We start from the raw sequence: 24221 nt of genomic DNA, 5'->3' as shown, positions 1-24221 counted from the left end.
GGAGGAGCAAGCGGGGGTTTTTTTTTGCGTCTGTGGGGCGTCCACGGATTCTGGCCGGCATCTTGGGACTGCTGATGCGAGAGATCGCGGAAAAAGCGTTCGAACTCCTTCCTCGGCGGTGCGTGGCTTTCGCTACGCAAACCAGGTCATATGGATCCAACAACGGTCAACGAGGTGGGTCCCAAAAATCGCGTCGAGCACCATATGGGAGGGTCGGTAAACATAGCGCTTTGGCCTTATCTTGCGATGATTTTGCCTCAGGGACTGCGTCTCCCCGCTCGATTTGCTTTGAGTTCGTGGTCGCCCGCCGGCGAGTTGCACGGCCGGCCTGGACTGAGAACATCACGAGGGGGCCAGATGGAAGTCCGAATCGGGCGGCGGTGCTGTTTCGTGCGGAGGCTTTTAGGGGCAAAGTCCGTTCGGTGGTTTATCTGGTCTACTTCATAGAACAGCTAGCAGTATTCTGTATCGATGACTGGTATGCGATGTGCTATTTGAGCGTTGAACGAACACCCACCGGCGAGCCCATGAAGACCTGGTGAAACCGCATCCGGGTGCCGGAAGCAAATCTCACCACGTTCAGTAAATCTTCAGTGCACTCCCACGACCATCCCCGAGCGCTGATGGCAAGCGACACTGACAGTGGCAGTGACGCTGCTTACCACAGCCATTGCAGTGCTCTCCGTGGCAGTTCAATGCAGGTGACCAAGCATTGATCGCCTCTCTCCTTCCGGAGGCCTGGCACGAAAAGAAAGTCGTCTGCACCGAGGCTTGTATGCGGTCCCAAGCAGCGCTCGTCCGCCACTCCCGGGTCCTGCTCGCGCCGTCGACCCCAGCAGCCCCCAAGTCCTCGTCGCGCCTCTTCCACCCGACGACCTCGCGCCGTCTCCCGCGCAAGCCCCCGCCGCACGTCGCGCGCGCCTACCGTACCGGCACCACCACCACCACCACCAGCGCCTCGTCTGCTCCTGCGGCCTCGTCCTTGTCTTCTGAACAGACGCAGAGCCCCATACAACCCAATGTCGACGAATCCGAGCCGCCTGAGCCCGTGCAGGACGTCACCGCCTCGGGCGCCACACCGCCAGAGGATCCCGAGCCCGAGCCCGAGCCAGAAAAACCGCGTCGGAGGACACGCTCGGCCCCCAAAGAGTCTGCCAGCAGCAGCAGCACCACCACCACCAGCTCCTCATCTCCGTCAAACCCGCCCCTACCCCCGGGCCTGCACGTCCTCTGGAGCGCCGACCACGACTTGCCGGCGCCCAACCCGGCCGCGCTGCCCCCGGCCCCCATCTTCGACGAGGTCCTGAGCGACTTCCGCATCGCGCTCCACCCCCAGACCCAGCACCGCTCGATCTACGCCTCCCCCAGAGGCCCCACCGTCGAGCCCACGCTCGGGCTCTACTGCCCGATCGAAGGCGGGGACTACGTCCTGGACGAGACCGTGCGCGAGCTCGCGCGCCGCACCGGCGCGGACGTCGTCGTCCTCGACGCCGTCCAACTCGCCGCCGGCGAGCACGGCCAATTCGGCAAAGGTAAGCCGTCGTCCACACCGTCCCACCGTCTCACAAATACCCTAACCGTCTCTCTCCCTCTCTCTCTCTCACTCCCGCAGCGAACGTCCTCCAGCTCTCGCCCAACCCGCTCCACTTCACGTCGCACGTGCCCGCGCCGTCCGCCCCCGCGCCCCCTTCGTCCACCCGGTCCGCCGCGATCGAGGACGGCGACGAAGACGACACGGAGCCCTTCGCCTTCCCCTCGCGCATGACGATCCAGATCTCGTCCCCGACCGCGTCGGGCCGGGCAGGCAGCGGCGGACGCACCTTCCTCGCCGCCAGCGCACGGAGCGCGTCCTCCTCCCGCCTCAAAGCCTTCTTCGACGAGCTCGTCAACCTCGCGCCCCCTCCTCCTCCTCCACCACCATCTCCCTCTCCCACCACCCCCAATTCCTCCGACTCGGACACCACCACCACCCCACCCCCTCCCCTCCCCCCGCCGCCGCCGCCCGCGCATCATCTACATCCGCGACTTCCCCACCCTCGCCGCCTCCTCCCCCACCTGGTACCCCCCCCTCCTCGCCGCCGTACGCGCGCGCCGCCAAGGCCCCATCTCGCGCTCCACCTCGCCCGTCTCCGACCCGATGGTCATCGTCTTCGGCATGACGCCCCCGCTCACCCCTTCCTCCTCCTCCTCCCCTTCCTCCTCCCACAGCGGCGGCGCAGCGGCGGGCCTCGTGAGCCTGCTCACAAGCCGCTCCGCCGGCTCCGCGCCCCTCACCTCCGGCGCGCGCGCGACGGCGGGCCGCGACGCGTGGGCCGAAGACGCGGCGTCCGACGCGGCGCGCGAGCGGCGGTTACGGCAGCGCCTGCGGCGGTGGGAGCGCGGCGGCGGCACCGCGTGGCTCGACGATCTGCCCCGGCTGTCCTCCGCGTCCGGCTCCGAGGGCGGTGGCGGTGGTAGTGGCGGATCGGGCGCCGATGGGGAGGGCGCGGTCGTCGTCGTCGGCGCGCCGCCCTCGGGACTCGCGGGTCTGCCTGCGGCGCTGCAGGACGTGTTGCGCGCCGCGAGCGGAGGAGGCGGGAACGGGAGCGGGAGCGGGAGCGGGACGGGAGGGGCGAGCGGGTTTTGGAAGGCGGCGTTCGTGGTGCCGAGCGCGAGGAGCGGGAGCGCGGAGAGGGCGTGTCGGGTGGCGAGGAGGAGGGAGGTGAACGTGCTGACGATGCGGATGGGGATCGCTGCGGCGGGCGGGGCGTTGGCGGACGCGGAGCCGGCGGCGATGCGCCGGGCGGAGGACGAGGACGAGGAGGTAGAGGGAGAGGGAGAGGGAGAGGGAGAGGGGCGGCAGCAGGAAGAGGCGGAGAAGATGTGGGCGGAGTGGGGGCGGAGGATCGAGACGTGGGACGCGGTGCGGCGCGTCGCGGATCGCGCCGTCGGGGGCGCGTACGACCCCGCGAGCGCGGGAGCGAAGCCGAGCTTGGAGCCGACGCCGATCGGGTGGGACGCGGTGTGCGCCGCGTGGCGCGCGATGAGGACGCAGGGGGAGGTGCGAAGGGCGTGGGCGGCGCAGGCGGCGCGGGAGGACAGGAAGGAGGCGAAGGACGAGGAAGGGCCCGGGGCGGTCGGGAAGGATAACGACGAGGTCATCGAGCGCGTGAGGCGCGATCCGGACCTCGACCAGCACGAGCAGCGGCTGCTGGGATGCATCGTCCAGCCTTGTGAGTCTCAAGCCCCCCGCGGTCGTCCTCTAGGACGAGACACACGTCTTGGACAGGATGGTATTGACGACACTTTCTCTATCTAGCCACTGTTCCGACGTCGTTCAGCCAGGTGCATTTGCCCGCGCACACCATCGACGCCGTGCGGACGATCGTGTCGCTACCGTTACTCTACCCGGACGCGTTCAACCACGGCATTCTGAAGGAACACGGTATGACGGGCTGCCTCCTCTTCGGCCCGCCCGGGACCGGTAAGACGCTGCTCGCCAAGGCGGTCGCAGGCGAGGCCGGTTGCCGGATGCTCGCCGTCGCGCCCTCCGACGTGATGGACATGGTGAGTTCCCCCCCCCCTTTTCCTCCTCCATCTCCCTCTGTGGCTCTACACTCTCAAGTATTTGAAAAAACCGTCGCTCATTGACACCCAAAATCCCGGCAGTACGTCGGCGAGGGCGAGAAGCTCGTCAAGTCCCTCTTCTCGCTCGCGCGCCGGCTCGCGCCGTGCGTCGTGTTCGTGGACGAGATCGACGCGCTCTTCGGGGCGCGCGCGTCCGGGCGCGAGTCGGGCGGGGCGATCGCGCACCGCGGCGTGCTCACCGAGTTCATGCAGGAGATGGACGGCCTGTGGTCGTCCCGGGAGGACAACGTGGTGGTGATCGGGGCCACGAACCGGCCGTTCGACCTCGACGACGCCGTCCTGCGTCGCCTGCCGCGCCGGCTGCTGATCGACTTGCCGGGGGAGAAGGAGCGCGAAGGTGATTTTTTTCTTTTTTGGGTCGTTTTGCTCTCACCTGACCTGACTTGCGCCGCGCCCGCAGAGATCCTCAAGATCCTCCTGCGCGACGAGACGCTGGCGCCGGACGTCGACCTCAAGGCGCTCGCGAAGCAGACCGAGACCTTCTCCGGGTCGGATCTCAAACGTGAGTCTGGGGCAGCGCCGGGGCGAGGCACCGCGTTTTCCTGATTTGGTGCTCATACGACCGTAAATCTGTTCGCCCAGACCTCTGCGTGGCCGCCGCGCTGGACGCCGTCAAAGAGCGAGTCTCCGTGCCCTGGGCGGTCTCGAGCGCACCACCGGAACCTTCTGTGACGGTGGCGGATCCTCCTGCCGAGAACGCCGCTGGACCCACCGCGGAAGGCGTCGCGGACGGCGGCGATCGACTCGTGGAACCCGCCGCCGCCTCTTCGGCTTTGGACACCGAACCCCAAAAGTCGGACAGCACCCCGCGAACCAAGGACGACGAAAGCGAGGCGGCGGACGCGGCAGGCCCACCGGACCGCGGCAGCGAGAAAGCGACGCGCGAGATCGCGGCGCGGCACTTCAAGAAGGCGCTCTCGGAGATCACGCCGTCCGCGAGCGAGGCGCTCGGCACGCTCGCCGACCTCCGCAAGTGGAACGCCGAGTTTGGCGAGGGCCGCAAGGAGAAGAAGCTGCAGGTGTGGGGCAAGGGCCGGTTCGGGTTCGCGATCGCGAACGGCGACGGGGGCGGCGTGCAGGAGGGGCACGTCGCGCCGTCGCCGTCGCCGGCCACGACGGAGCAGGCGTCCGCGAGCAGGTAGCGGGCGGGCGGCGAAAAACCGGTTCATACATAAAGAATAGGGCAATAATACGCTAAGCAGTCGTAACCAGTGGTTAATCGTCAGAAGAAAGGCGGGGGAAAACCCCCGCGTCACCGTCTTGATTTGCGCCGGCCGTTCGCGCGGGGAGGCTGCGAGGGTTCTTCCGGTGTCTGCGATCGAGCCTGCGTCTGCGTCTGAGTCTGCGTCGCGTCCATCGCCTCCGCGTCGTACTCCGCCCCTCCTTCGTCGTCGTCCGACGTCGCTCTGCGCAGCCGGCGTCCCGATTCCTGCCCGTCTTGGAACGCGCGCTCGCCGACGGGCACGAGCGCCCGTTTCTCTTCCTCGCTCGCCCACGACGCTTCGCAGGCGGGGCAGACCGTGCGCCCGCTGCGCGTGTATCTTTCGTAGCAGCGATGGTGCTGCCTCACGGGTTTAGAACGACGGGACGAAATCCGTGGTTGGGGGGCGGGCTTCACTCACCATGTACACTTGGCAGTTGCGCGTTCGGCAGTTGATGCCCTGGGTGACCAGCTGCGAAAAAAAAGTGAGCGAAACGATGGAGTTTAAAGAAGGAGAAGGGGGGGAGAAAGATGAGAGGGGCGCGGGGCGCGTACGTCGGAGCAGATGGTACATTCCAGGCAGTCGTCGGGGTACGTGTCCTTCAGGTACGGGTTCAGCTCCAGCAGGCCGCGGGACGAGAGCATGTATCTGCCCTTCCTGTGTGCGCGCGCATGGGGGAGATCAGGAGGATCCGTTCGCAAGAAAGCAAAGAAAGCGGCGTACTTGCTCTTGAGGAGCCACCCCCTGGCGACGAGGCTGCCGAGGACGACCTCCGCCTGGGACTTGGACATGTTGCTCTTCAGATTGCTCACCTCGCGCAACGCTACGAGGGAGGAGCAGCAGAAGGCGTGATTGGGGGCCAGCATAATCTGTTCTATCTGCGGCACCGGAGGTTTTGTTTTTTGAGCAACGACAAAAAAAAAAAGACGAACGATATCGGGCGTTAGTTGGTTTTAAGTAGTAGAGGGGGCGGCGCGGCGCACTATAGCTTTGATGTACGAGATCTCCAGCGCGCTGTACTCGGTCGCCAGTTGCGCGATATCGTCTCCTCTTCTGTTGATCTACAAGCAAAAGCAGAAAGAAATTTTAAAAAAATTGATGTCCAGTAGCCTCGCGCTGGATCGTGTTGGGCTGAGCCTTACGAGGGCATACGAATCTTTTCCGATCGCTTCGTCGTACATGTACCGGAACTCGAGGTGGAGAGGGTCGAGCTGCTGGTTGATCTCCTGCACGAACGCGTCCCACGCGGGGCCGTCGCCAGAGTAGCGTATGTTCAGTCCGGGATCCGCGGCTGCCAATGGGGGGGAGGCGCTGTGTCTTCAGAGTCGAGCCCGGCGTAGGATATTAAGGGGGATGCCTTGGCGCGCACCTTTCACGGACTCGACGCATCGTTTCCACACGGCTTTCGCGAGCGGGGTGGTCATGACCCGCCGCGATATGACGGCTTGTAGGAAGAGGCGGGAGACATCTTTGGCGGAGACCTTTTGGTACGCCATGGAGGTCGCGCGTCAGGGGGCTGGAGGCAGAGAAATAGAAGGTGAGACGCGTCGCGCCTTGCGTCGCGCGAGACGGGCTTTTTGCCACACACGCGACAAGCGGCGTACGTAAGTCAGCGACCATCCTAGCGCGTATGATTCCGAAGCTCCATATCTATATACATTGCAGGTTTCATCGGAGGTACCACTGATCACAGTGCATGTCCAGCGCTCGGGGTACTTATACATGAAGGATGTCGGCGCGTGCCACGTACGATAGCCGGTATATGGATCGTAACCGTAAGATCGCGTCCTGTCATATCCCGATCCTATGCTTCCTTCCTCGAGATCGTCAATGCCCCTCCAGTTCATCGGGCCAAAGCGGACGATACCAGATCCCCTCCATCGGAGGGCACGCGTTGACATGATACGTCGGGTTCGCGTTGAGACCGGAAAGCCGGTCGACGAGGTCGCGACGCATCCTCGCTTCCATCTGCCCACCTTCGTCGGAACGTGACGCAGACGATTCGTCCTCTGGAGGAGCCCACCCGACGTCGAGGTGCACGGTAGTGAGCGACGACAGCCGCGGATGGATCAAGAGCCGGCGGAGCGCGTCCCACGAATCGGACGGGGCGTCGCGCTCGTCAAAGTTCAACATCATCCGGAGGACCCCGCGCGTATATACGATGGACAGGACGTCGCCGAACCATGTCTCGAGCTCGGTGGCAGTATCGCGTTTATCCTCGTTACCGATGGTGGCATTCGGTACCAGCATCGTTAGGAATCTATCGTCGGATGGCCATGGCGGGGTGCTGTCGCCCGAGGCGCACACATCGCACGCTCGCTTCGACACGTGAAGGTACGTCGTTCGGAGGGTCAGCCGAGCAAACAGGCGATGCAGGGTCATAGAGGTCAAGTCCCCTTCCTTTATCGACCATAGACGGATCGTTACCGAGGTTAGGTTGAACATTGTGGATTCGAGCAGTGCGTCGCTGACGACGGTCGCGAGCCGAAGATCCGTTCCGAGTTCGATGTGCTTGAGCGACGAGAATGATGGGGTTATGGGATACAGAGAGGTAGTCCTACTAGGTTCGACCTCCACCGCCCGCCGTGCATGGGAGAGGACGCTGAGAGATTCGAGGTTCCGGCAGGCGAGCGCGATGTCGAGTACGGATCGCGCGTGCGGGAATTCGCAGCTCCGCAAAACGAGGGACGACACAGGTGAGAGGGCCTGAAGAATAGCTCGTCTCGCGTTTGCGCCGAGTTCGGCCCACGACATCCCTTCTATCCTCACGTCGCGCAAGGCTGTGAGGTGCGCCGAAATCTGCGATAGGCCTTCCGGCCAGTCTCCGCTCCGGTGAAAGCTGAAGCTGAGGCGCAGGTTGCGCACGTAGGAGCCCAGCACGGGTGATCCGCTGATGGAAGACGCGATGGCATCCAGGATGCGGGGATCGTCGATGTCCAGGGTGCGGAAGATGGCGGCCTGTGCCTGCGGGCGCAACGCTCGAGAGGCCAGGGCCAAGTTGCGCAACGTGTCGACTCGTTTCTGGCCGTCCTGTCCGATGTAGGAGATGATCTCGCTGAGTATCTCCGGCGCCAGCTTTTGTGCCATGATGTGACGGCACGACCTGGATAGGTCGCGAAGTGTGTGAGGACTGGTCACGGATATGAGGCAGAAGAAAAGGGTTAAAGCACCGGGTCCTTCAAATTACGGACGACCGCGCGAAGCATCTGTCGCCCGTGTACAGTAAGCGCTGCGCATCATGATCAACTCTGTCGGGGATTGTTGAGTCTATAGTATGAGGGCTGTGTAATAGCTCAAGCAGATTTCCGCCACACAATGCACCGTACGTTCCGCAACCACCCAATGGATTCAAATGTGTGCAGTATCGATTGATTGAAACCATTGACGATGTCCGGTGGTCGTCGAGAAAGTTGATCATATGCCTATTGCTGGTGCATATTGGGTAGCGTTCGGGCGAATGGACCAGCTGGCGATGTCTATGAGAAAATTTGTCGAGGTACTTCTGTCTGCAAGTCTGAACAGTGTAAGAAACGAGCGCCCGCGTTGGTCCTCGGCAAGTCTCGGCACGACTCGGGTGGCCGTTTTGCTCGTCGCTGTCTTCGTCTGCATACTATTCGCTTCGCCCCAATTTCCTACGTAACAAGAATACTCCTTAAGAACGCGATGGGCCTATCACGAGATGCGGAGTCTATCATCGCGCATTGTAGAACGAGCTGACATTATTGCCGTCTGCTATGTCGAGCAGTGGCATTGTATGTGCCGTATGCGTGTCTGACACGTGTACGCGTTTCTACTAGGGCTTTGCTACGTGTTCAAAGATAACGAACAAAGCGCATCGCGTGTTGGATGTCCTTAGCAAGGTAAGTATGATGACATCACAATATGGTACAATGTGAGCTTTCATTGCGACGTTACGATGCTCTGTTGCTCATGCCAAAGCCTTGAGGATAGCCTCCGCTAGAGGCTTGGCCGAGGCTGGATTCTGACCAGTGTACAAGTTTCCAGATACAACGACATGGGGCTGAAGAAACTCTATATCAATATACGCAACTGCAGGGAGCGACACCGGACTTACACCCCATGGTTTATCCGCCTTCTCGTACTTGCCCCCGAGCGTCGTGAGCTTGTCTTCCAGCAAGAACGGAACATCCTGAACTTCGCTCAGCGTCTGGAGCCAGACAGACTGTGCAAGGGAGCTTACCTTCACTTTGCCAGCCTGCTCCTCTTCTACATTGGAGAAGCCCGTGAACGCTTTCCTATCGAAGATGGACTTGCCGCTGGCGTCCGTCGCGCCCGCCAAAGCCCTGGTAAAGTCATCAGCATCGCGATCGCAATCTTGGCTATGGGCTGTGCACTTACGCTGGTCCGTGGCATACGGCAGACGTGATCTTGCCTGCTCGGAAGAACTGACAACGTCGGCGTATTAGTACAGGCATACGGGGCCGACGTTCTCCAAACGTACCTGGCTCGCTAGCTTCGCGTTGGTCTCGTCTGACGCGAGGTCAATGACGGGACCGTGTCCTCCAACGTAGAAAATAGCGTCGTAGTCGTCGACGTTGACCTCCGACAACTTCTTGGCGCTCGCGAACTTGGCTTTGACGGTCTCGTCGGTAAGGAATTTGGTGCTCTTTGTGTCGTCTTTGAACGCCTGATGAACAATGTCATCTCAGATGTGAATGCCAAATGTCGCACAAGGGCACAAAACGTACCTGCACGCTCGATTCATCGATTGGTGGGTTTGCTCCGGCGGGAGACGCGAAGTCGATATGGTGCGCAGGCGAAAGCACATAGTATGGGTGCGCAGCCTAATATCTCTTCGTTAATGCGGGTCTTACTCAGACCACAGTGATCTTACCTCGGGTAGATACCAACCCTGGTCAGATACTACGATTCAGCATAGACGTTCATTCTGAGATGTGTCCTGTTCCGTTTACCGTGGGCGCCCCTGTGAGGGTCTTGTTGCAGGATGTGAAGACGAACAGGATCTTGGAAGGCATGGTGGCTGTTTCCAGGGATAGACGTACGATACGCTTTGGGCTCCATATTTCGCAGTCCGGTTATATACTCATCGTGGCAAGGGCGTTTGCCATAGACAGTGTAGTTTTCCCGGCAGCACACCTTACTCATCCCGGTGTGGGTAAACCGTTCCTTGACCGTTCTCATGATTCTGGCAAAGCCGAGATGGTTCGTGACACCTGAAAAAGCTCACAGGCCCATCCGTATACGGCAGGATGGCGTATGCAAGATGTTCATGACGTCATCGTAACCCAAGAGAAAATTCAGACCTGCGACGACCGCCAGCGTCGGAGTCTCATTGAATGCGAAGCTAGAATCGAAGAGAAACCATACTGCGCGGAGGAGACGAAAACCCGGCATCTAGCTGGCATTATATGATTTGTCTTTCTATACAGTTAAATATACGTATAATGACGAAAACGAGTTATAGAGGTAGATGCAGTGGTTCGCATATAGTCCAAGGTGTGACGCGAGAGTCGGAAGTCGACTTGTCATGTTTTCTTCTCCGCGGTCGCCCGTTCCTTCGCTCTGTCGGCAAGATCCACGCCGACGAGGATCTTCGACGCCTTCCATAGCTGAACGAAGTTGACAACGTTCTTGTAGATGAAGATGGGGCATGAGACCCAAGTAAGGAGGTTGGCCCACGTCCAGGGGCCGGCCCATTCCAGGCCGGGTAGGAGGAAGAGCGGTCCACGGACCCATTTCTGGAGGTACAGGCCGAGATAGAAGGCTTCATTTCCAGCACACACGGCGAAGAGTACATTCTGCCAACGAAATGCGTTAAATCATGAGATGGCCTGTGGAAGTACAATGCTTACCTTGTTCGTGTAATAGAATCGAAGGATGCGACTGACATCGCTCTGGATGTTCTTATGGCTCTTGGATCCTGTGAGAAGCGAACTACCGGAGGAATGCTAAACTTCGGATATCTGTCATCGCAGGCGACCGATGACGAACCTATACATGTGCATATAGTGACTGGCGAAGTCGAGCGAGATAAGGAACTGGAAGAACAAGGCCCATTTCGGGTACGCAGTCGCTAAGAAAACCAACAGGCCAGACGTCGTGCACCTGTGTTGCGACAAGAGTGCGTGTTATCATTCCGAGGGCTGGAATAGTGGGAAGCGTATCGCGCACCTATCCACCACCATGTCAAGGACCGCCCCGAACCTCGATGTTTGTCCCAAAGCTCGCGCAGCGTATCCGTCCGCTGCATCCAGTAATTGGGAGAGCGCGTACGCCACTGTGCAGTATTTCGGGTGATAGCTCATGTAATACAGCGCCATTGCGGCCAGAACGACGCGCATATACCCTGCAGGGAATTAATAAGGCAGTATGTTAGCATGAACGAGCACCCGCATGGGTTACTCTCCGCGTTCATCACGTACCGATGATATTCGGTAGGAAAAGGAAGACATTTTCAGAGTAGGACTGCTTTGTGGCAAGGTCCACCGCATGTTTGGGATTTGTGACCTCGACAAACGAAGAGCCTTCAGTGCTGGTACGCGCGTCCTCGGTATTCTTGCTCATCGTTCGGAGTCGTTGTGTCACAGTGCAAGACCGGGGAGAGTTGGCGGGGCGGTCGATCGCGCAGGCGGGCGCTAGTGCCGTACGCCGCATTACGCAAACATATACCTCGGCACATTAGCCGAGGATCTCACTTTCCCACCGATGAGTCAATTCCCTTCGCGTCAGCAGCACTTGGACAGCCCTGGGACGATACTTGTATACATGGACTGCTGCGAATCACTGCGGTGGCACACGCAGATTGCTGAGCTCGTGTACACGCATAGAGGTGACATTAAAGTATATTCAGCAAGGACGAAAATCTACTACGCGCAGTCGTCATGCATTAAATGCGAACAGTCCAATAGATACCATAGTATGTCCCGCCCATTCCACACCGAGACCGCTGGTATGTACATTCGATAATAGTACAAGCGTGACGTATCACACTTGTTTCCACTAGTGATGGGTATTTTGGGTGACGACGACCGCCACGACGATGGCGACGATGGCGAGCAGGAGCAATGTCAGCCAGAAGCAGATCCAGCGTTTCCTCCTGGCTGCCCGCGCGTGCTTGACGGCCTTTTCCACTTGCTCGGTTCTGCAAACGGCTAGTTAGTACGTACAGGGCTATCTGAGCAAAGCAAAGCATACCCTGCTTCGGCATCCTTCGAGACACCTTCCGTCGTCTGCTCGATAATGTCGATTTGCTCTTGTTGTTGGTTGATAAGGACGCTCATCTAGGACAAGTGTAAGTAACAGTGCAATTCGGTCATGATTAGCGTGCTCACATCGTTGAAAAGCTGCGCCAGCTCGCCCATAGTCTGTTCAATCCTACGGATTTCCTCGTGTCGCTCCTGCACTTCTCGATAGGCAGCGCGCGACTCGCCCCATCGCTCAGAGTTGGCAAGCTACAGGAACAAGTTAGGAAGTCGTATTCAGATATTTCGGTCATGGTACTCACTGCTTGGGCGAATATCTGGCTTTGTCCGCCGGAGTCGTCGTTGACAACCGCAGCAACCTCTTCCGCCGTCGCATCCGGCTTCACTGGAGGCCAATCAGCAAACAAGGCGTCAGGGAGGTATCAAACGGCTACATACCGATTTTGAATTGACGCTCGACGCGCTCTTTGTACCGCTTCCGGTAATCTCTCTCGACGTTCTGGTAGTTCTGCAGGGCGTCCCTGAATTTATTGCTGATCAACGTCAGCTGTTGATCATGGTTAGCAAGATCGTCCAAAGGTGCAAGATCAAAGGTACGAACCTGATTCTTACGCAGCCTCTTGTCAACACCGGCCGTGGGTTTGTCTGTCAGCGCCTGTATTCGCAGCTTGATGGCATTGCTCAGGGTTCGCGTCTGAGCGACCTGGTCGTCTAGAAGCGCCAAATTCTGACGGGTTGCAGCCTCATCCATGGCGTTCAGCGAGACCGAGTGCAACTCGGATATCCTCGCGACGTTCGCCTCGAATTCGCGAATCTGGTCCTGGATGCTCCCAACCTACAAGCTTCCATGTTCATTCTCTATTTTTCGTGGCCACTGTAGTACCACCTACCTCCTGTTGAAACCCAGCAAGGCCTTCCACAGGCGCGCTCTCCGCGGCGAAAGAACCGTTCCCGTTGATGACGGTTGGCCCCGGGGCGGGTTGATGCAAGCCAGTCATTTCGTAGGCGGGTTGTTGTTGCTGCTGGGCCATCGTTGCAGGATTCTGCCCTTGGAAGCTGTTTCCCTGCCTTTGGGCCTATGATTTACAGACAGCATCCCTTAGCGCCCATCGCGCGCGAAGCGGTGAGGTAGGAGTGACAGCAACGTACGCGCATAGCGGCCAACCGATCGCGAGCAGCCATCCTTGGTATCAGATATCAGGAGGGGAATTAGGTGTTATTAGGATGATAGGTAAAAGGAGAGATAATTGGACAGGGAACCAAGGGCAGGCCGTCCGTCGAACGTGGAGCCGCTCAAGGGATCGTATGAGCCGCGCGGGTGTGACGTATACTGCGCTTCCGCTTGTGACGGAACGTCTGTGACACTCGATCCAGCACAGCGACAACGATCGCCTCCTTTGCTCTTGTGTCATCTCGCAGCGCACTCAGCAGGCTCTCGAAGCTCGACTTCCATCCTGGACGGTGGCACGTAGCCATCGAGCAGGTTCATGCCCGTCGAAACGTCCTCGACTTGCTGTTCACATCGCTCCTCTGGCAGACCCATGCCCTTAAACTGTCTTCGCAGGCAGCTTAGCCCCCAATAGCCTTGCCGCTGTCCTACTGCAGGTTAACGTCAACAGTGTGGAAGATAAGATTCAACGCCATGGCTATCTTCAGGCTCGCCTTGAGCTCGGGGACATCGCCGTTTCGCTGTTCCGCAGGTATGGATAAGTCGCGGTGATCTGCGCACCTGCGGTGGTCACGATGATAGCATACTCTTGCATCCATCGTTATCTCTTAGCAGGAAATCATCAATATTATGTTGAAACTTCACTCAGTGTTGGAGCTGACTAGTACAAGACTGTAAATAGCCAACCGGACTATTACTCTACTATGCAATTCGTCGGTTGTTCGACGTTATCGCCGATAGCTCACGGCCTCGAGAGCGTGTGAGATAGCTCGAGTTGCGTTTATGCAGTGTATGCAAAACATTCAACTGAATTGGCCATTTTGTCAACGTTGTTTGAGTTTTCAAGAGCTATCCATTGTTATGAATTTGCAAATAGGGCGTTCATAGGCTGTCGTAGCTGTCCAATCGTGATATTTCGCGGGCGTGCATAGATCAAATCAACTTCGGCGCTCAGATATGTCCGAGCGGCGGTGCCACCGAAACAGAGTTACACGCAAGTTGGCGGTCGTGTTCAAGAAGCGTGCCCAACCAGGCGTCGCCTCATGTTCTGGCTCGAGGTCCCCGCGTTTTCCGTCGTATCTGAGCTTCTGTACGAAACCTCTCTGAGCGCTGGCCCAGGGGAGCCCTGTGGTCACAGCCAGGACCGCGCTTCGCCCTCTAGATGAACAGTGCACGACGAGCTGACTTTGATCAGCATGCCCAACCCGCCCTATTGTGGTCTCCGCCGGCGTCTAATTCTGAACAACCACAAAGAACGACACGCAAGTCTCACCGCGGTCAGGACAGCACACCGCGGGCTCAGGGTTCGACTCGTGAATACGCGTCCGACGCGCGAGCCACTCCCCAACCTTCGAACCCCCAGCAGTACTATGCGTCCACCTCGAATCGAGTGCAACAACCAACCGGCACGAACCCGTCCTCATCTCATGTTCGTGGAGAGGTCTCATCCAATGCGGCGACCTACGGTTCTTCGCAAGGCCGGCCAACCCCCTCACAGACGCCTACACCCACGAACGTGTATCCAGACGTGTATCAATTGCGCGCATACATGCAGCAAACTCGACCCGGCAAGACCTCTTCGAAGGAGAAACTCGACGATAAGGACAGGCGCCCAGGATCAGCCACGCCTCAGCCCACACAAACATCTGCTCCTTATCCAGTGCCTGCAGCCCCGACACAACAAGGTGCACAGTACGCATCCAAGGAACCCAGAACAAGGGATGCGTCTTCGCGTCGGGAAACGAAGGAAAGCGATAGGCGCCGGGAGGAGCGATACAGGGACACGGGTCGGGACACAGACGAGAGTGATAGGGAGAAGATACGACGACAGCGAGATGAAATGGAGCGGGAAAGGAGTAGAGATCGAACGCGTCAATACGAAGAGCAGTATCGGGATAGGACGAAGGATCGGGCCCGAGACCCTCGACATCGACCCACTTATGCACAGAACGTACCCATGTCCACGGATATGCGCGGCAAGGAATCGGATAGCGACAGCTCCAATCGTAGGATGTTCTCTGCTGCCGAAGGTCATAAGAAGTACTACAGCGATGACAGGGTTCATTCGGTGCGTTTCGACATTGCTCATTCTGACTGCCGATTTTGACATAACATCGAAGTCGCGGTCCCGTGCCCCTGTGCCACAAGGTTCATCGTCCGTCCCAAGTGCGAACTCAGTCCCACCGAGTCAACCCTTTCAACATCAGGCGGATTTCAGTTCGACTCACAGGACTCCGGCGGGGGCTGTAGCCCCTGCACAGCCGACTAGACCCGCGGATGATCGTGTGTTGGGCCATTCTCAGACTGTACCCGCGTCATCGAAAGCCACCAAGGTATCTCGGGATCAAAACGCAGCGTTCTCAGAAAGCGAGAATGAGAGAGTTAGAGAACGAGATGCTGTGAGTTCGACTCGATGATTTCGGTCGTTCGTCCATACCAATACCTACACAGCGCACAAGTATTGATTCAACCGCGCGTGACCGGCCTTCGAAGGATAGGCAACCCTCCTCCGGTACTAGTCGACCTCAGTATCCCGCCGCGAATCCCGCCGCCGCCGTTCCTTCTTCGAAAGAGACGAAACAGTCAAACGAGGCAAATCCTTTCCTTAGTCCGAGGTACCCGTGTTCTCACCATCCTTCTCACAGTCGAGGTTTCTACCGAATATATTTTCGCGCTCATCACGCAAAACACCCACACCACAGCCTGTCCAAACCTCCAACTCGCAAGGACACTCCCAACCTGTCCAAGCTCCGAATCACCCCATCAATCATGCGCAGACACATCCTCCCGCGGAAGCAAAGTCCAAGCATGGCAGCACCTCGACCAAATTCATGCTGTATCCTCAGAAGGACCCTCAGTCCGGCAAACACGGGGTGGACGATCCCCGGTCCCGACGCGAAGCCCATCGGCCCTCTGCTACCGTTCAACCTGGCGCACCGCAATCCAACAATCCAGCTTCGATGCAATATGCGACCACGCATAATGCAGCAATGCATAATGCTCGCGCCACCCAAGCGGGCCTCGCTACAACCACCCAGCCTGCGACGTCAGCTGCCGCATATGCTAGCTGGAGCCCGCCCCTGCAAGACCCTTATAGGCAACTGCAATCACCGATTAGTCCGTTAAGCGGTCTGCAGGGCACGCTACAACAGCAGCTATCTTCGAATCATCCGTCTGCTCCCATGGCGACATCGAACAATCGAGCTACCGGGGCTCCGAGCGTACAGCCTGACCATCCGGCGCACAGGAATGAGACCAACGCTCCTCGAGATGATCGTCAGGTGCATACGAGCGCCAGCAATGGCAGTCCGGGGCAAGGAAGAAGGGAGAGATCCAGCCTGGAACAAGCTCGCTCCCCACCTCCGACTGCTAATGCAGCTATTGGCGGGTATTCACCGCAGGGTTATAGCGGGAGTGGATCACAGCAAACATCGGCTGTCCAGTACCAGCTTGCAGAGTCTCAGAGATATCAGGACCGCGCTCAGGCAGTGCAGCAGGGAGTGCGCTATGCGAATTCTCATACAGGCCAAGCGATCTATTCCAACAATGTGTCGCCTCCGGAGTCCCGCGACCTTGCACAGAAAGGTGGTGTCTTGCCATCGTCCACGGGATCGTATGCTGTTGCAGGGGCGAATAACATGCATGGCGGAGGGGCCGTGCCGACGCAAGCCCATCATGTCGCACAACCTCAAGCAGTCCCCGATACATACTCAACGCGGCCGGATCTGCTCAAACAGCCCTCTTATGATCAAGGAAGGCGGTCTCTGCAGTCTCCTGGGCTTTCTATCGCTACCACTGTCGACACTGCGGCCACAACGGTCACATCCTCTAACTACCAAGCTTCCGCCAACACCATACTCGGCGTATCCACCAATCCATCCAACGGCAGTCGAGAACAGGTTCATGGCGCTGGGAACAGCTCGACTCCCGTCGCTTCGGTCGACCCGTCCAAGCACAATGCACCATATCCCGGGCCAATGAGTGCGCCTCCGACAGCAATGGCGTCGCCATCGCCATATAGAAACCGACCTGAAGCAGATATGGGTCGACCTGTGCCTGTCCACCATTCAAATTCAATGCCGTCCCCCGCCCCTCATGTGCAGCAACATGCTCAAGGGGTCGCCGGAGTCTACCCAACGACCGCGCAACTGTCGCAGCGTAGCGCTACCACAGGTAGAACGATCCAAAGTTTCTTAGAGCACTTATGCTGACCATGATCCTACAGGGATCCCAGTTGCTCCGTCGAACAGGTCAGGCTGGGAAAATGTCTATCCTGGTGCAGGACCGGGCTTGGCAAGTACAAATGCCAAACCACCGAGTAGAGAGGGCCCAGCACCGAAGTTTCCTGTGATTGAGACGCCTTCCACTCCTTCAAGTGGCAGGACGGCGGGAACGCCTCCATTCCTCACACCGTCGAGTAACGTTATGGGCAACAAGACCCTGCCGCCTGCTACACCTCAATCAATCCATGCCAGCATTGCCGCGCAGCCCATCGCCCATACCGCCTCGTCATCCAGCAAACCTGTTATGGCTGCTGCTCCTTCCGTTCAGTCTGGAGCCTCCAATTCCCATAGCTCAAGCTCTAATTCTCATCCGGGGCCAGGAGCCCACCGACCTAACCAGCCATCTCAAGTCATGCATACCCCCGTGTCTCATCAACAACAACATCCGTCAACGTTACCCATATCCGGCGCTAACCCACGCTCCGATCCCCACCATGTAGGTTCTCCTCAGGCGTCAGCCCCATACCCCTCCGTTACGTCGCCTATACAACATGGTCCAACGCTGCGCGAACCTCGAACTCAACAACCTCCTCAGATTTCCAACCCCAATTCTGCCCACTCCGTATTCCCCCAGACGCATGAAATGCCTCCGACGTCAGTACCAAAGAATCCGTCTAAGGATTCCAGCATCCATCGCCAGTCTCGCAATAAGGAGAACAGCCAACCGTGGTTTTCAGGGATGATCGGGCGCAACCCATCCCGTGACTCCCAGGACACGAAGGATACTGGCAGCCTCCGCGCCGCGTCAATCATGGGTGAGGCACCAGTACGCAAACCGAGCAAACTGTCCAAGCAGCCGCCGAAGCGTTCGCAGACCCACCCTGTACCCCCGCAAATGGCGGCTCCCTCCGGCCAGGGGCGTGGCCGCACACTGTCAGATACTGAAAGCTCTCGCATGGACGCGTTGCGACACCTCATGCCTTCGCGAGCTTCGGTAGACGCGCACGGCCGACGGAATAACTCGTCGAGCTCAGTGGCTCAGGCAGCCTATGGGCGGGCCCCATCCGCACCTCCGGGGTCGCGCGACAGCTCTCAAGAGCGCAAGAAGAAAGGCGTGTTCTCTCGCTTCTTCAGTTCCGGGCCCAAGAGCTCCGATATCAAGAACCCGCAGCAGACGTGGTATACATCGCAACAGCAGGGGTCGAGCGATACCTTGAGGCGGGAGACGTCGCGACAAGATGATCGGTACAAGCGTGAGAGCGTGCTTCCCGACGTGCGGCGGACGGTCGATACGAAGGTCGTGCCTCCGCCAGTTTCCACCAAAGGCAACGTTCCTCCCACTTTGACGATTCCTTTGAACATCCCTTCGACGGAGAAGAGGAGCCCTGCGGGCAAAACATTCAAGCCTAACTTCAGATTCCTGGCCCCGAAGCGTCATCGTACCATGTCCGCGGCGTCTCTGGAAGCTATGGACGGGACAGCTGTAAGTTTATTCCTCACGTCCTCCGGTTCGAGACGGTTGACCTACCTTTGTAGCTCAACGGTCTTTCTACTCACCCATCGATGTCCACGTTGACGAGCACCATGCTGACCACCAGCGTACAACCACTGCCGACGCGGGATCCTCTCAATGCAGCGGAAGAATGGCGCAACAACGGCGAAACCTCGCTTCGCGGGCGTGGTTCAGGCACCCGCAGGGTACGTCCTGGAGTGACGTTCGACGTGGAAGAGGATCCTCCCGATGATGTCTTGGAGGCCCGCATTCCACTTGCCAGAGCGGCGAGCGGGCGCTTGCAGCGCCGCCGTCCCAGCAAATGAGGTTTATGATGAGTCTGTTTTCTGAATTATGATCTGCTTTGAGCTTTTCTAGATGCTTTGTGTTCGCTATCTTCCAAGGGATTCGATGACACCCCATGTTGTATCTATATTAGCCATGCATGCATCGCGTTTTGTTGCTCGTTCCTCATGTATCTGTATTGTCTCGCTGCCCCGCGACGACGTTGGTGATAGTAGCTGATGATACAAGTTCCGCAACCTAATGTAACATATGGTAGTTATAGCAATCTAACCAGTGAGACGTGTGCGGCGAAAACAAAAATCGGAGTGATTTGTGCTGATTCTGGATCACTCTACTAGCATGATCTCCTCTGCCTCCTTCGCCTTAGCTTTCTCCAGCTCCCTGCTTCGTGCCGCGTACTCGTTGGGATGCGTTACGCTTTCGCCACCACCAACACCTTCTCCCTTCTTGATGCCTACCGCTGCATGCGTTATCTCGAATACGCGCGTGCACGCGACGTGATAGTGGCCCGACTTGACGGCATGCATGATCTCAGGCATGTCGGATGTCGACAGGCCTTGGGTCTGGTAGGCAGCGAGGAGTGCCGCCTGAAGGTTGTCCGGGGAGAAGTGCCGGTACGGACATCCGTGCGAATCTTGGGAGGAGGGTTGGGATTGGAGAATTTGGAGGCAACTGTGGTGAATCGATCAGTATCACGTCGGTCGCGGGTTATGCGACAACCACCGGCTACCTTTTGGCGGGGTAGTTAGCGCGTTTGCCCTCGAGACCGTAGGAGTGCCTGATGTTATATTTGTACTCTTTGTTAAACTTGTCGTCCGTCATGTTACTGAAGGACCGCCGCCAGAACGTGATGGCCTCGTCTATGGACAACCCGAGTACCTGAGGACAAGTCTTCAGCATGTAGCAGTTTCTGATTGGCCTTGCGACCCATACCTTCAGGAACAGCCCATACTGCAAACGTCCGAAGTGCTTGAGATGCCTGTCCTTCTTGAGCTCATCGTGCAAGTGCCGCATGCACATAGGGAAATATTTCCTTGCGAGGTCGTCAACCATCTCGGCCTTGATCTCGTCTCCAGATGGGTTTGAGGTCGCGTCGGACCATTCCGAGGGAACACCGGCGAGGAAGCCGCGCGACAAGTTGTCGAGGAGGGGCACGATACGCGTGTCTTCATCCAAGCGGGAGAAGTGTTTCGAGGTCGCCTATATAAAGTTGCAAGTTGTTAGTGTCCCTTTGTGGAGTCTGGGTAAGCAGCGTACTTTGAGAGCTTCCTCGAGCGAAGACTGGAAAGCTTGGAACACGATGCTAGACTGCTGAGAACTGGGGACCCATGCCATTCCCTGCTTGAGGAATACCCGCCGCTTCTCCACCAAATCGGGGACGCGAGTCCATCGTACCTTTCATGGCGGGCTTGAGTGAGACCGATTGGGTTGGAGGGATAGCAAAGCGTGACTGACCTTTACAAAACGCTCCGCCGCGAGTTTCTCCTTTGTGAAGTCGCAAGCAGCCATCAGCTGATCCCTGTACATTGACTTCTCCTCGTCGGTGACCTGCAGCGGGGTAGAACGTATGGGCAAGAATGCGTTATACGCGGAATTGCAGCTTACGTCAATCCAGTTCATCTCCTTGGTTTTCAAAAAACTCTCGCGTTCTTTACTGTCATCTTCGTCGAAGCGAACTCTGAAGAGCGTGGTCTCAGCCTTCAAGAACCGTCTTCGTAGCTCCTCCCTATATCAACATAACCTCCCGTCAAAACCGCGTCTAACCTAACGCAGAGACGCTCACGATCTGCAGAACGCCAGCCTTAACACGAAGTGTCCGATGTGATCTTTTCTCCGCTCCGCATCCGTGTCAACCGACTTCGCCGTGTTGGCCGCCAAAGGCAAATACTTCTTACAGTGCGCGCTCGTGACGCTCTTGAGTTCATCGTACGTCCGATTGCGTACGAACGAGGATTCTATCCCAGCAAGGACGCGAAGTCTGTCGAGAGCGAATGTCTCGAACTCTTCAATCGTCACGTCCTCCAATGGCGGGCGGTCGTAGCTACGTATTCAGAGGCGATGAGCGCGAAAGCTCGACGGAGAGGATTTGCTCACAAGTTGAGCCTGTATGGGTATCTGCGCTTGGGGTCGTTATGAACCTCCACCTGACCGTAATTCCTCCTCTCGCGAGCGGAAAACATGGCGTTCAAGCGCGGTTATGCGGTCCTACGAACGCGTCGGTGGCAGCAAACACAGATACAGGAACGCGTTATGCGTAACGCCTCGCGCGCAGGATAACGCGTCAGTGACTGCCACTGCTTCCGCGCATATGTCACGGTCACGCGCTCAATAGCTTGTTCTCCTCCTCCGCTCAGCGCGGCGACGGGATTGAAACTCACGGTCGAGCACTACAGTCGCACAGATACATAGCCTCTCCATACCCCATCATGAACCTCAAAATTGCAGCACTGGTTTTCCCTCTGTCTATCACCGCTTGGCTCCTTTGAGATTGGGCCACCTCCATGAATGCGAGTATTTCGTCTACGTCGGAGAATGAGGCGAAGGAACACCGGATCAGACTGACAGGAGCACCGGCGTGGTTGGACGATGCAAGGTTCGAAATTTGAGCTCGAAATCATCTCTACGACCGACAGCACGAGAACCAACCTCACGGGCGCAGGGCGTGTGCTCGGCAGCGCGATTAGCAGAGGAGGGGAAGCCATCATGAAGGTGTTGGCTGGGACGGGGGAGCGTCTCGGACAGGGTCCAACTGCTGCTGTAGCAAACTTCCTTCGCAAATTGCTCGTCCGCTTCATCAATTCCTACGCTGGTATTCTCATCTCCTATTCGACGCGCGCTAAGCTCACCTCGGAGAATATGGATTGCAAAGCCAACGCAGACTCGTTTCTGAAATACCTTCGAGACTGGCGGCGACCACAATGTTCGAAAATCCTGGACTATATGCAAAAGATGTCTTGTCCTCATTGCCTCCCTCACCTGCTGTTTGCCCTATTTGGCTCGTCCGCAGGCGATGGCCTCTACTATAACAGTTTGGACACTGTTAACCTCAGACAACTGTTTTGGGAATTGTGCAAGAAACTCTCTGAAACCGTACGGTAAGTGCTGAGCCTAGGCATTCATCATGCCATCAATGTACTCACGAATTGTTACCCGTTCATGCTCGTCAGAGATGATCACCCGTGGAATGCAGCTGTTGCCACATGCTACCTTGTCGCGTTCATCAAGCTATTAGGAGAGCCATGCCGTCTTCGTCTTGTCTCCTTCCACAAACTCGACGTCAGTTTGGAAGCAAGGTTTGGTTCCTTGGATTTACTCGCCGCAGACAGTCCATCGCTTGTGGAGGCTCTCAACGAACTCCGGATTCAACTGCAAGAGCCTATGGCGTTTTGTATGCCCCGAATATTGTGTTCGCCCCCTTCCCCTGCTGACGTGGCTGTCTGTAGCGTTTTCTCGCGACACCGCAGATTTCCTAGCTTCGCTTCCGTTGGATAGCCGATTCGCTATCTTCCCCCTTTCACCGATTCTGTACATTCGCGCAGCTGAAGTGGAGGCTAATATATGGTCATTATATAATGTATGTCTCTATTTGCAGGCTCCCTTCGTCCTTTCTCAAAACTGCCACACTAGATGGTGCTGTTCCTACTTTTCCCTGCGGACGTCACAATGCCCAGTCATGTCGTCCTGGGTGCCTTGATCGAGATTTGGTATCAAGCTAGTCGATCATCAGTGGCGCTCCCCGAGCGCGCCTTCGACGGGGTCGAATCGACCTACTATTGCAATGCTCCTGAAGTTATTTGGGATAACGAGCCATCGACTGTTCGCCGTGCGGAGGTGATGACACTCTTGATAGACCTGCGGACTAGATCTCATTCCTTGACTCCTAGACCTTCTATTGTGCCATTCTTACATGGCGCGGGTCCGTCCATTCTCATGCTGAGAGCATCGATGTCAATTACGTCGACGCCGATGGCCCACAGAAGCTATTTATGACAGCAGCTCCTCGAACGCAGAACGGAAACATGCTGGCATGGATAACACGACATCAGACAGCATCGGTATATCAGCAAGTGCGTACTCGCCTCCGCGCACATCGTCATCTCTGACACGTGCTACGAAGTTGCACGAAGTCGCCCAATCCATTCAATCCTTGCATTCGCAGGGTGTTATTCACAAGAACTTCCGTTGTGTGAGCTGCTTTGTGGTTCATGTTGGGATGATCAGCTGAACGTAATCATCACCAGTGCGGAATCCTATTGGACGCCCAAGGACATATAAAACTGGATAGTGCATGGTCATCGACATATATGCAGGACGGTTCGCTCTCGAATATGGATTGCATCGCATCTCCCTTAGAGCCTTGGAGCCCCGCGACCGACGCATGGCTCTTTGGTTGTGCATGCTTCGAGGCAAGGTTTGCGACCGAGAGAGTTCGAGTGTGCGTAATAACGTCGTCCTTGAATAGGCGCTGATTATGTGGAGGCGCTCCGTCCCCAAGCTTACTATGGACGAGTTGCGTGATCTGATCGACGACGGCATACGACCGATGCGGTTGCCGCACATAGCAGACGACACGTGGAAGCTGTTGCATCGGTGTTGGGAAATCGATCCTACTGAACGCCCGAGTTTCAAGAATATTGTGGCTGAGCTGAACCATTTGAGCACAAACCTGGCTCCAAGGAAGACACGGGTACACAAACGGTCAGTGCTTGCCTAAAGCACCTTCAATATGTGTTAGACCAGTGTCTGTCGTGTGTCCGTATTGGTGCGCGCGCGTCTGCCTGTTGTAAAGTTATTGTGTGTAGATACTAGGGAAAGAACGGTAACACGAACGCTCGGTTCCGCTTCTGTTTTACCTCAAAACCCAGCGTCCTCCCGGTGGTCGAGAAAATATAATTAAACGATGCTGAAAGCCTTGCATTTGATGACACTCCACGGATTCGTCAACTTCGCGAATGCATGTCCACACAACCGGACTTGCGTATGACACATGCACTGCTACTGATTGTCAGGTACATCCCT

At 57.5% G+C, this 24221-nt stretch overlaps 8 protein-coding genes across 8 annotated transcripts; 3 read left to right on the top strand and 5 right to left on the bottom strand.

Annotated features, from left to right (window-relative positions):
- Positions 1-775: 775 nt before the first annotated feature.
- On the top strand, positions 776-5890 carry PUNSTDRAFT_127173 (AAA-domain-containing protein; the record flags this gene model as incomplete). Its single annotated transcript, XM_007385721.1, is given in 10 exon segments — positions 776-1532; positions 1613-2080; positions 2100-3212; positions 3299-3546; positions 3649-3964; positions 4028-4129; positions 4210-5188; positions 5250-5300; positions 5384-5698; positions 5813-5890. 7 exon segments carry the CDS (start codon positions 776-778, stop codon positions 4767-4769), a joined length of 3564 nt encoding a protein of 1187 aa, XP_007385783.1. The 3' UTR covers positions 4770-5188; positions 5250-5300; positions 5384-5698; positions 5813-5890.
- A 766-nt stretch (positions 5891-6656) lies between these two features.
- PUNSTDRAFT_144958 (uncharacterized protein) lies at positions 6657-7960 on the bottom strand (the record flags this gene model as incomplete). Its single annotated transcript, XM_007385720.1, has 1 exon — positions 6657-7960. Exon 1 carries the CDS (start codon positions 7914-7916, stop codon positions 6657-6659), a length of 1260 nt encoding a protein of 419 aa, XP_007385782.1. The 5' UTR covers positions 7917-7960.
- A 797-nt stretch (positions 7961-8757) lies between these two features.
- PUNSTDRAFT_71516 (class I glutamine amidotransferase-like protein) lies at positions 8758-9826 on the bottom strand (the record flags this gene model as incomplete). The annotated part of the gene is made up of 8 exons (XM_007385719.1): positions 8758-8850; positions 8905-8979; positions 9031-9133; positions 9189-9235; positions 9292-9477; positions 9539-9634; positions 9685-9702; positions 9764-9826. The coding sequence occupies 8 exons, from the start codon at positions 9824-9826 to the stop codon at positions 8758-8760; spliced, it is 681 nt and encodes a 226-aa protein (XP_007385781.1).
- Positions 9827-10191: 365 nt separating this feature from the next.
- PUNSTDRAFT_121587 (phosphatidylinositol synthase) lies at positions 10192-11435 on the bottom strand. Its single transcript, XM_007385718.1, has 5 exons — positions 11234-11435; positions 10983-11157; positions 10803-10916; positions 10664-10745; positions 10192-10609 (listed from the first exon to the last, which is right to left on the bottom strand). The coding sequence occupies exons 1-5, from the start codon at positions 11373-11375 to the stop codon at positions 10337-10339; spliced, it is 786 nt and encodes a 261-aa protein (XP_007385780.1). The 5' UTR covers positions 11376-11435; the 3' UTR covers positions 10192-10336.
- Positions 11436-11810: 375 nt separating this feature from the next.
- PUNSTDRAFT_70594 (t-SNARE) lies at positions 11811-13011 on the bottom strand (the record flags this gene model as incomplete). The annotated part of the gene is made up of 7 exons (XM_007385717.1): positions 11811-11952; positions 12006-12091; positions 12143-12262; positions 12316-12398; positions 12452-12560; positions 12615-12848; positions 12904-13011. 7 exons carry the CDS (start codon positions 13009-13011, stop codon positions 11811-11813), a joined length of 882 nt encoding a protein of 293 aa, XP_007385779.1.
- Positions 13012-14343: 1332 nt separating this feature from the next.
- On the top strand, positions 14344-19222 carry PUNSTDRAFT_136165 (uncharacterized protein; the record flags this gene model as incomplete). The annotated part of the gene is made up of 4 exons (XM_007385716.1): positions 14344-15249; positions 15827-17354; positions 17407-18887; positions 18941-19222. 4 exons carry the CDS (start codon positions 14344-14346, stop codon positions 19220-19222), a joined length of 4197 nt encoding a protein of 1398 aa, XP_007385778.1.
- Positions 19223-19528: 306 nt separating this feature from the next.
- On the bottom strand, positions 19529-21382 carry PUNSTDRAFT_144953 (DNA primase large subunit; the record flags this gene model as incomplete). Its single annotated transcript, XM_007385715.1, has 8 exons — positions 19529-19874; positions 19933-20081; positions 20136-20402; positions 20460-20597; positions 20658-20750; positions 20808-20928; positions 20986-21243; positions 21297-21382. The coding sequence occupies 8 exons, from the start codon at positions 21380-21382 to the stop codon at positions 19529-19531; spliced, it is 1458 nt and encodes a 485-aa protein (XP_007385777.1).
- A 406-nt stretch (positions 21383-21788) lies between these two features.
- On the top strand, positions 21789-23960 carry PUNSTDRAFT_144952 (kinase-like protein; the record flags this gene model as incomplete). Its single annotated transcript, XM_007385714.1, has 8 exons — positions 21789-22297; positions 22370-22590; positions 22646-22776; positions 22830-23033; positions 23087-23269; positions 23320-23388; positions 23444-23608; positions 23665-23960. The coding sequence occupies 8 exons, from the start codon at positions 21789-21791 to the stop codon at positions 23914-23916; spliced, it is 1734 nt and encodes a 577-aa protein (XP_007385776.1). The 3' UTR covers positions 23917-23960.
- Between the last annotated feature and the right edge of the window lie 261 nt (positions 23961-24221).

This window comes from Punctularia strigosozonata (assembly GCF_000264995.1).
Source record: "Punctularia strigosozonata HHB-11173 SS5 unplaced genomic scaffold PUNSTscaffold_9, whole genome shotgun sequence".
NCBI lineage: Eukaryota > Fungi > Basidiomycota > Agaricomycetes > Corticiales > Punctulariaceae > Punctularia > Punctularia strigosozonata.
Note: the sequence above shows the minus strand (reverse complement) of the source record. Positions and strands in the feature narration are given on the sequence as shown.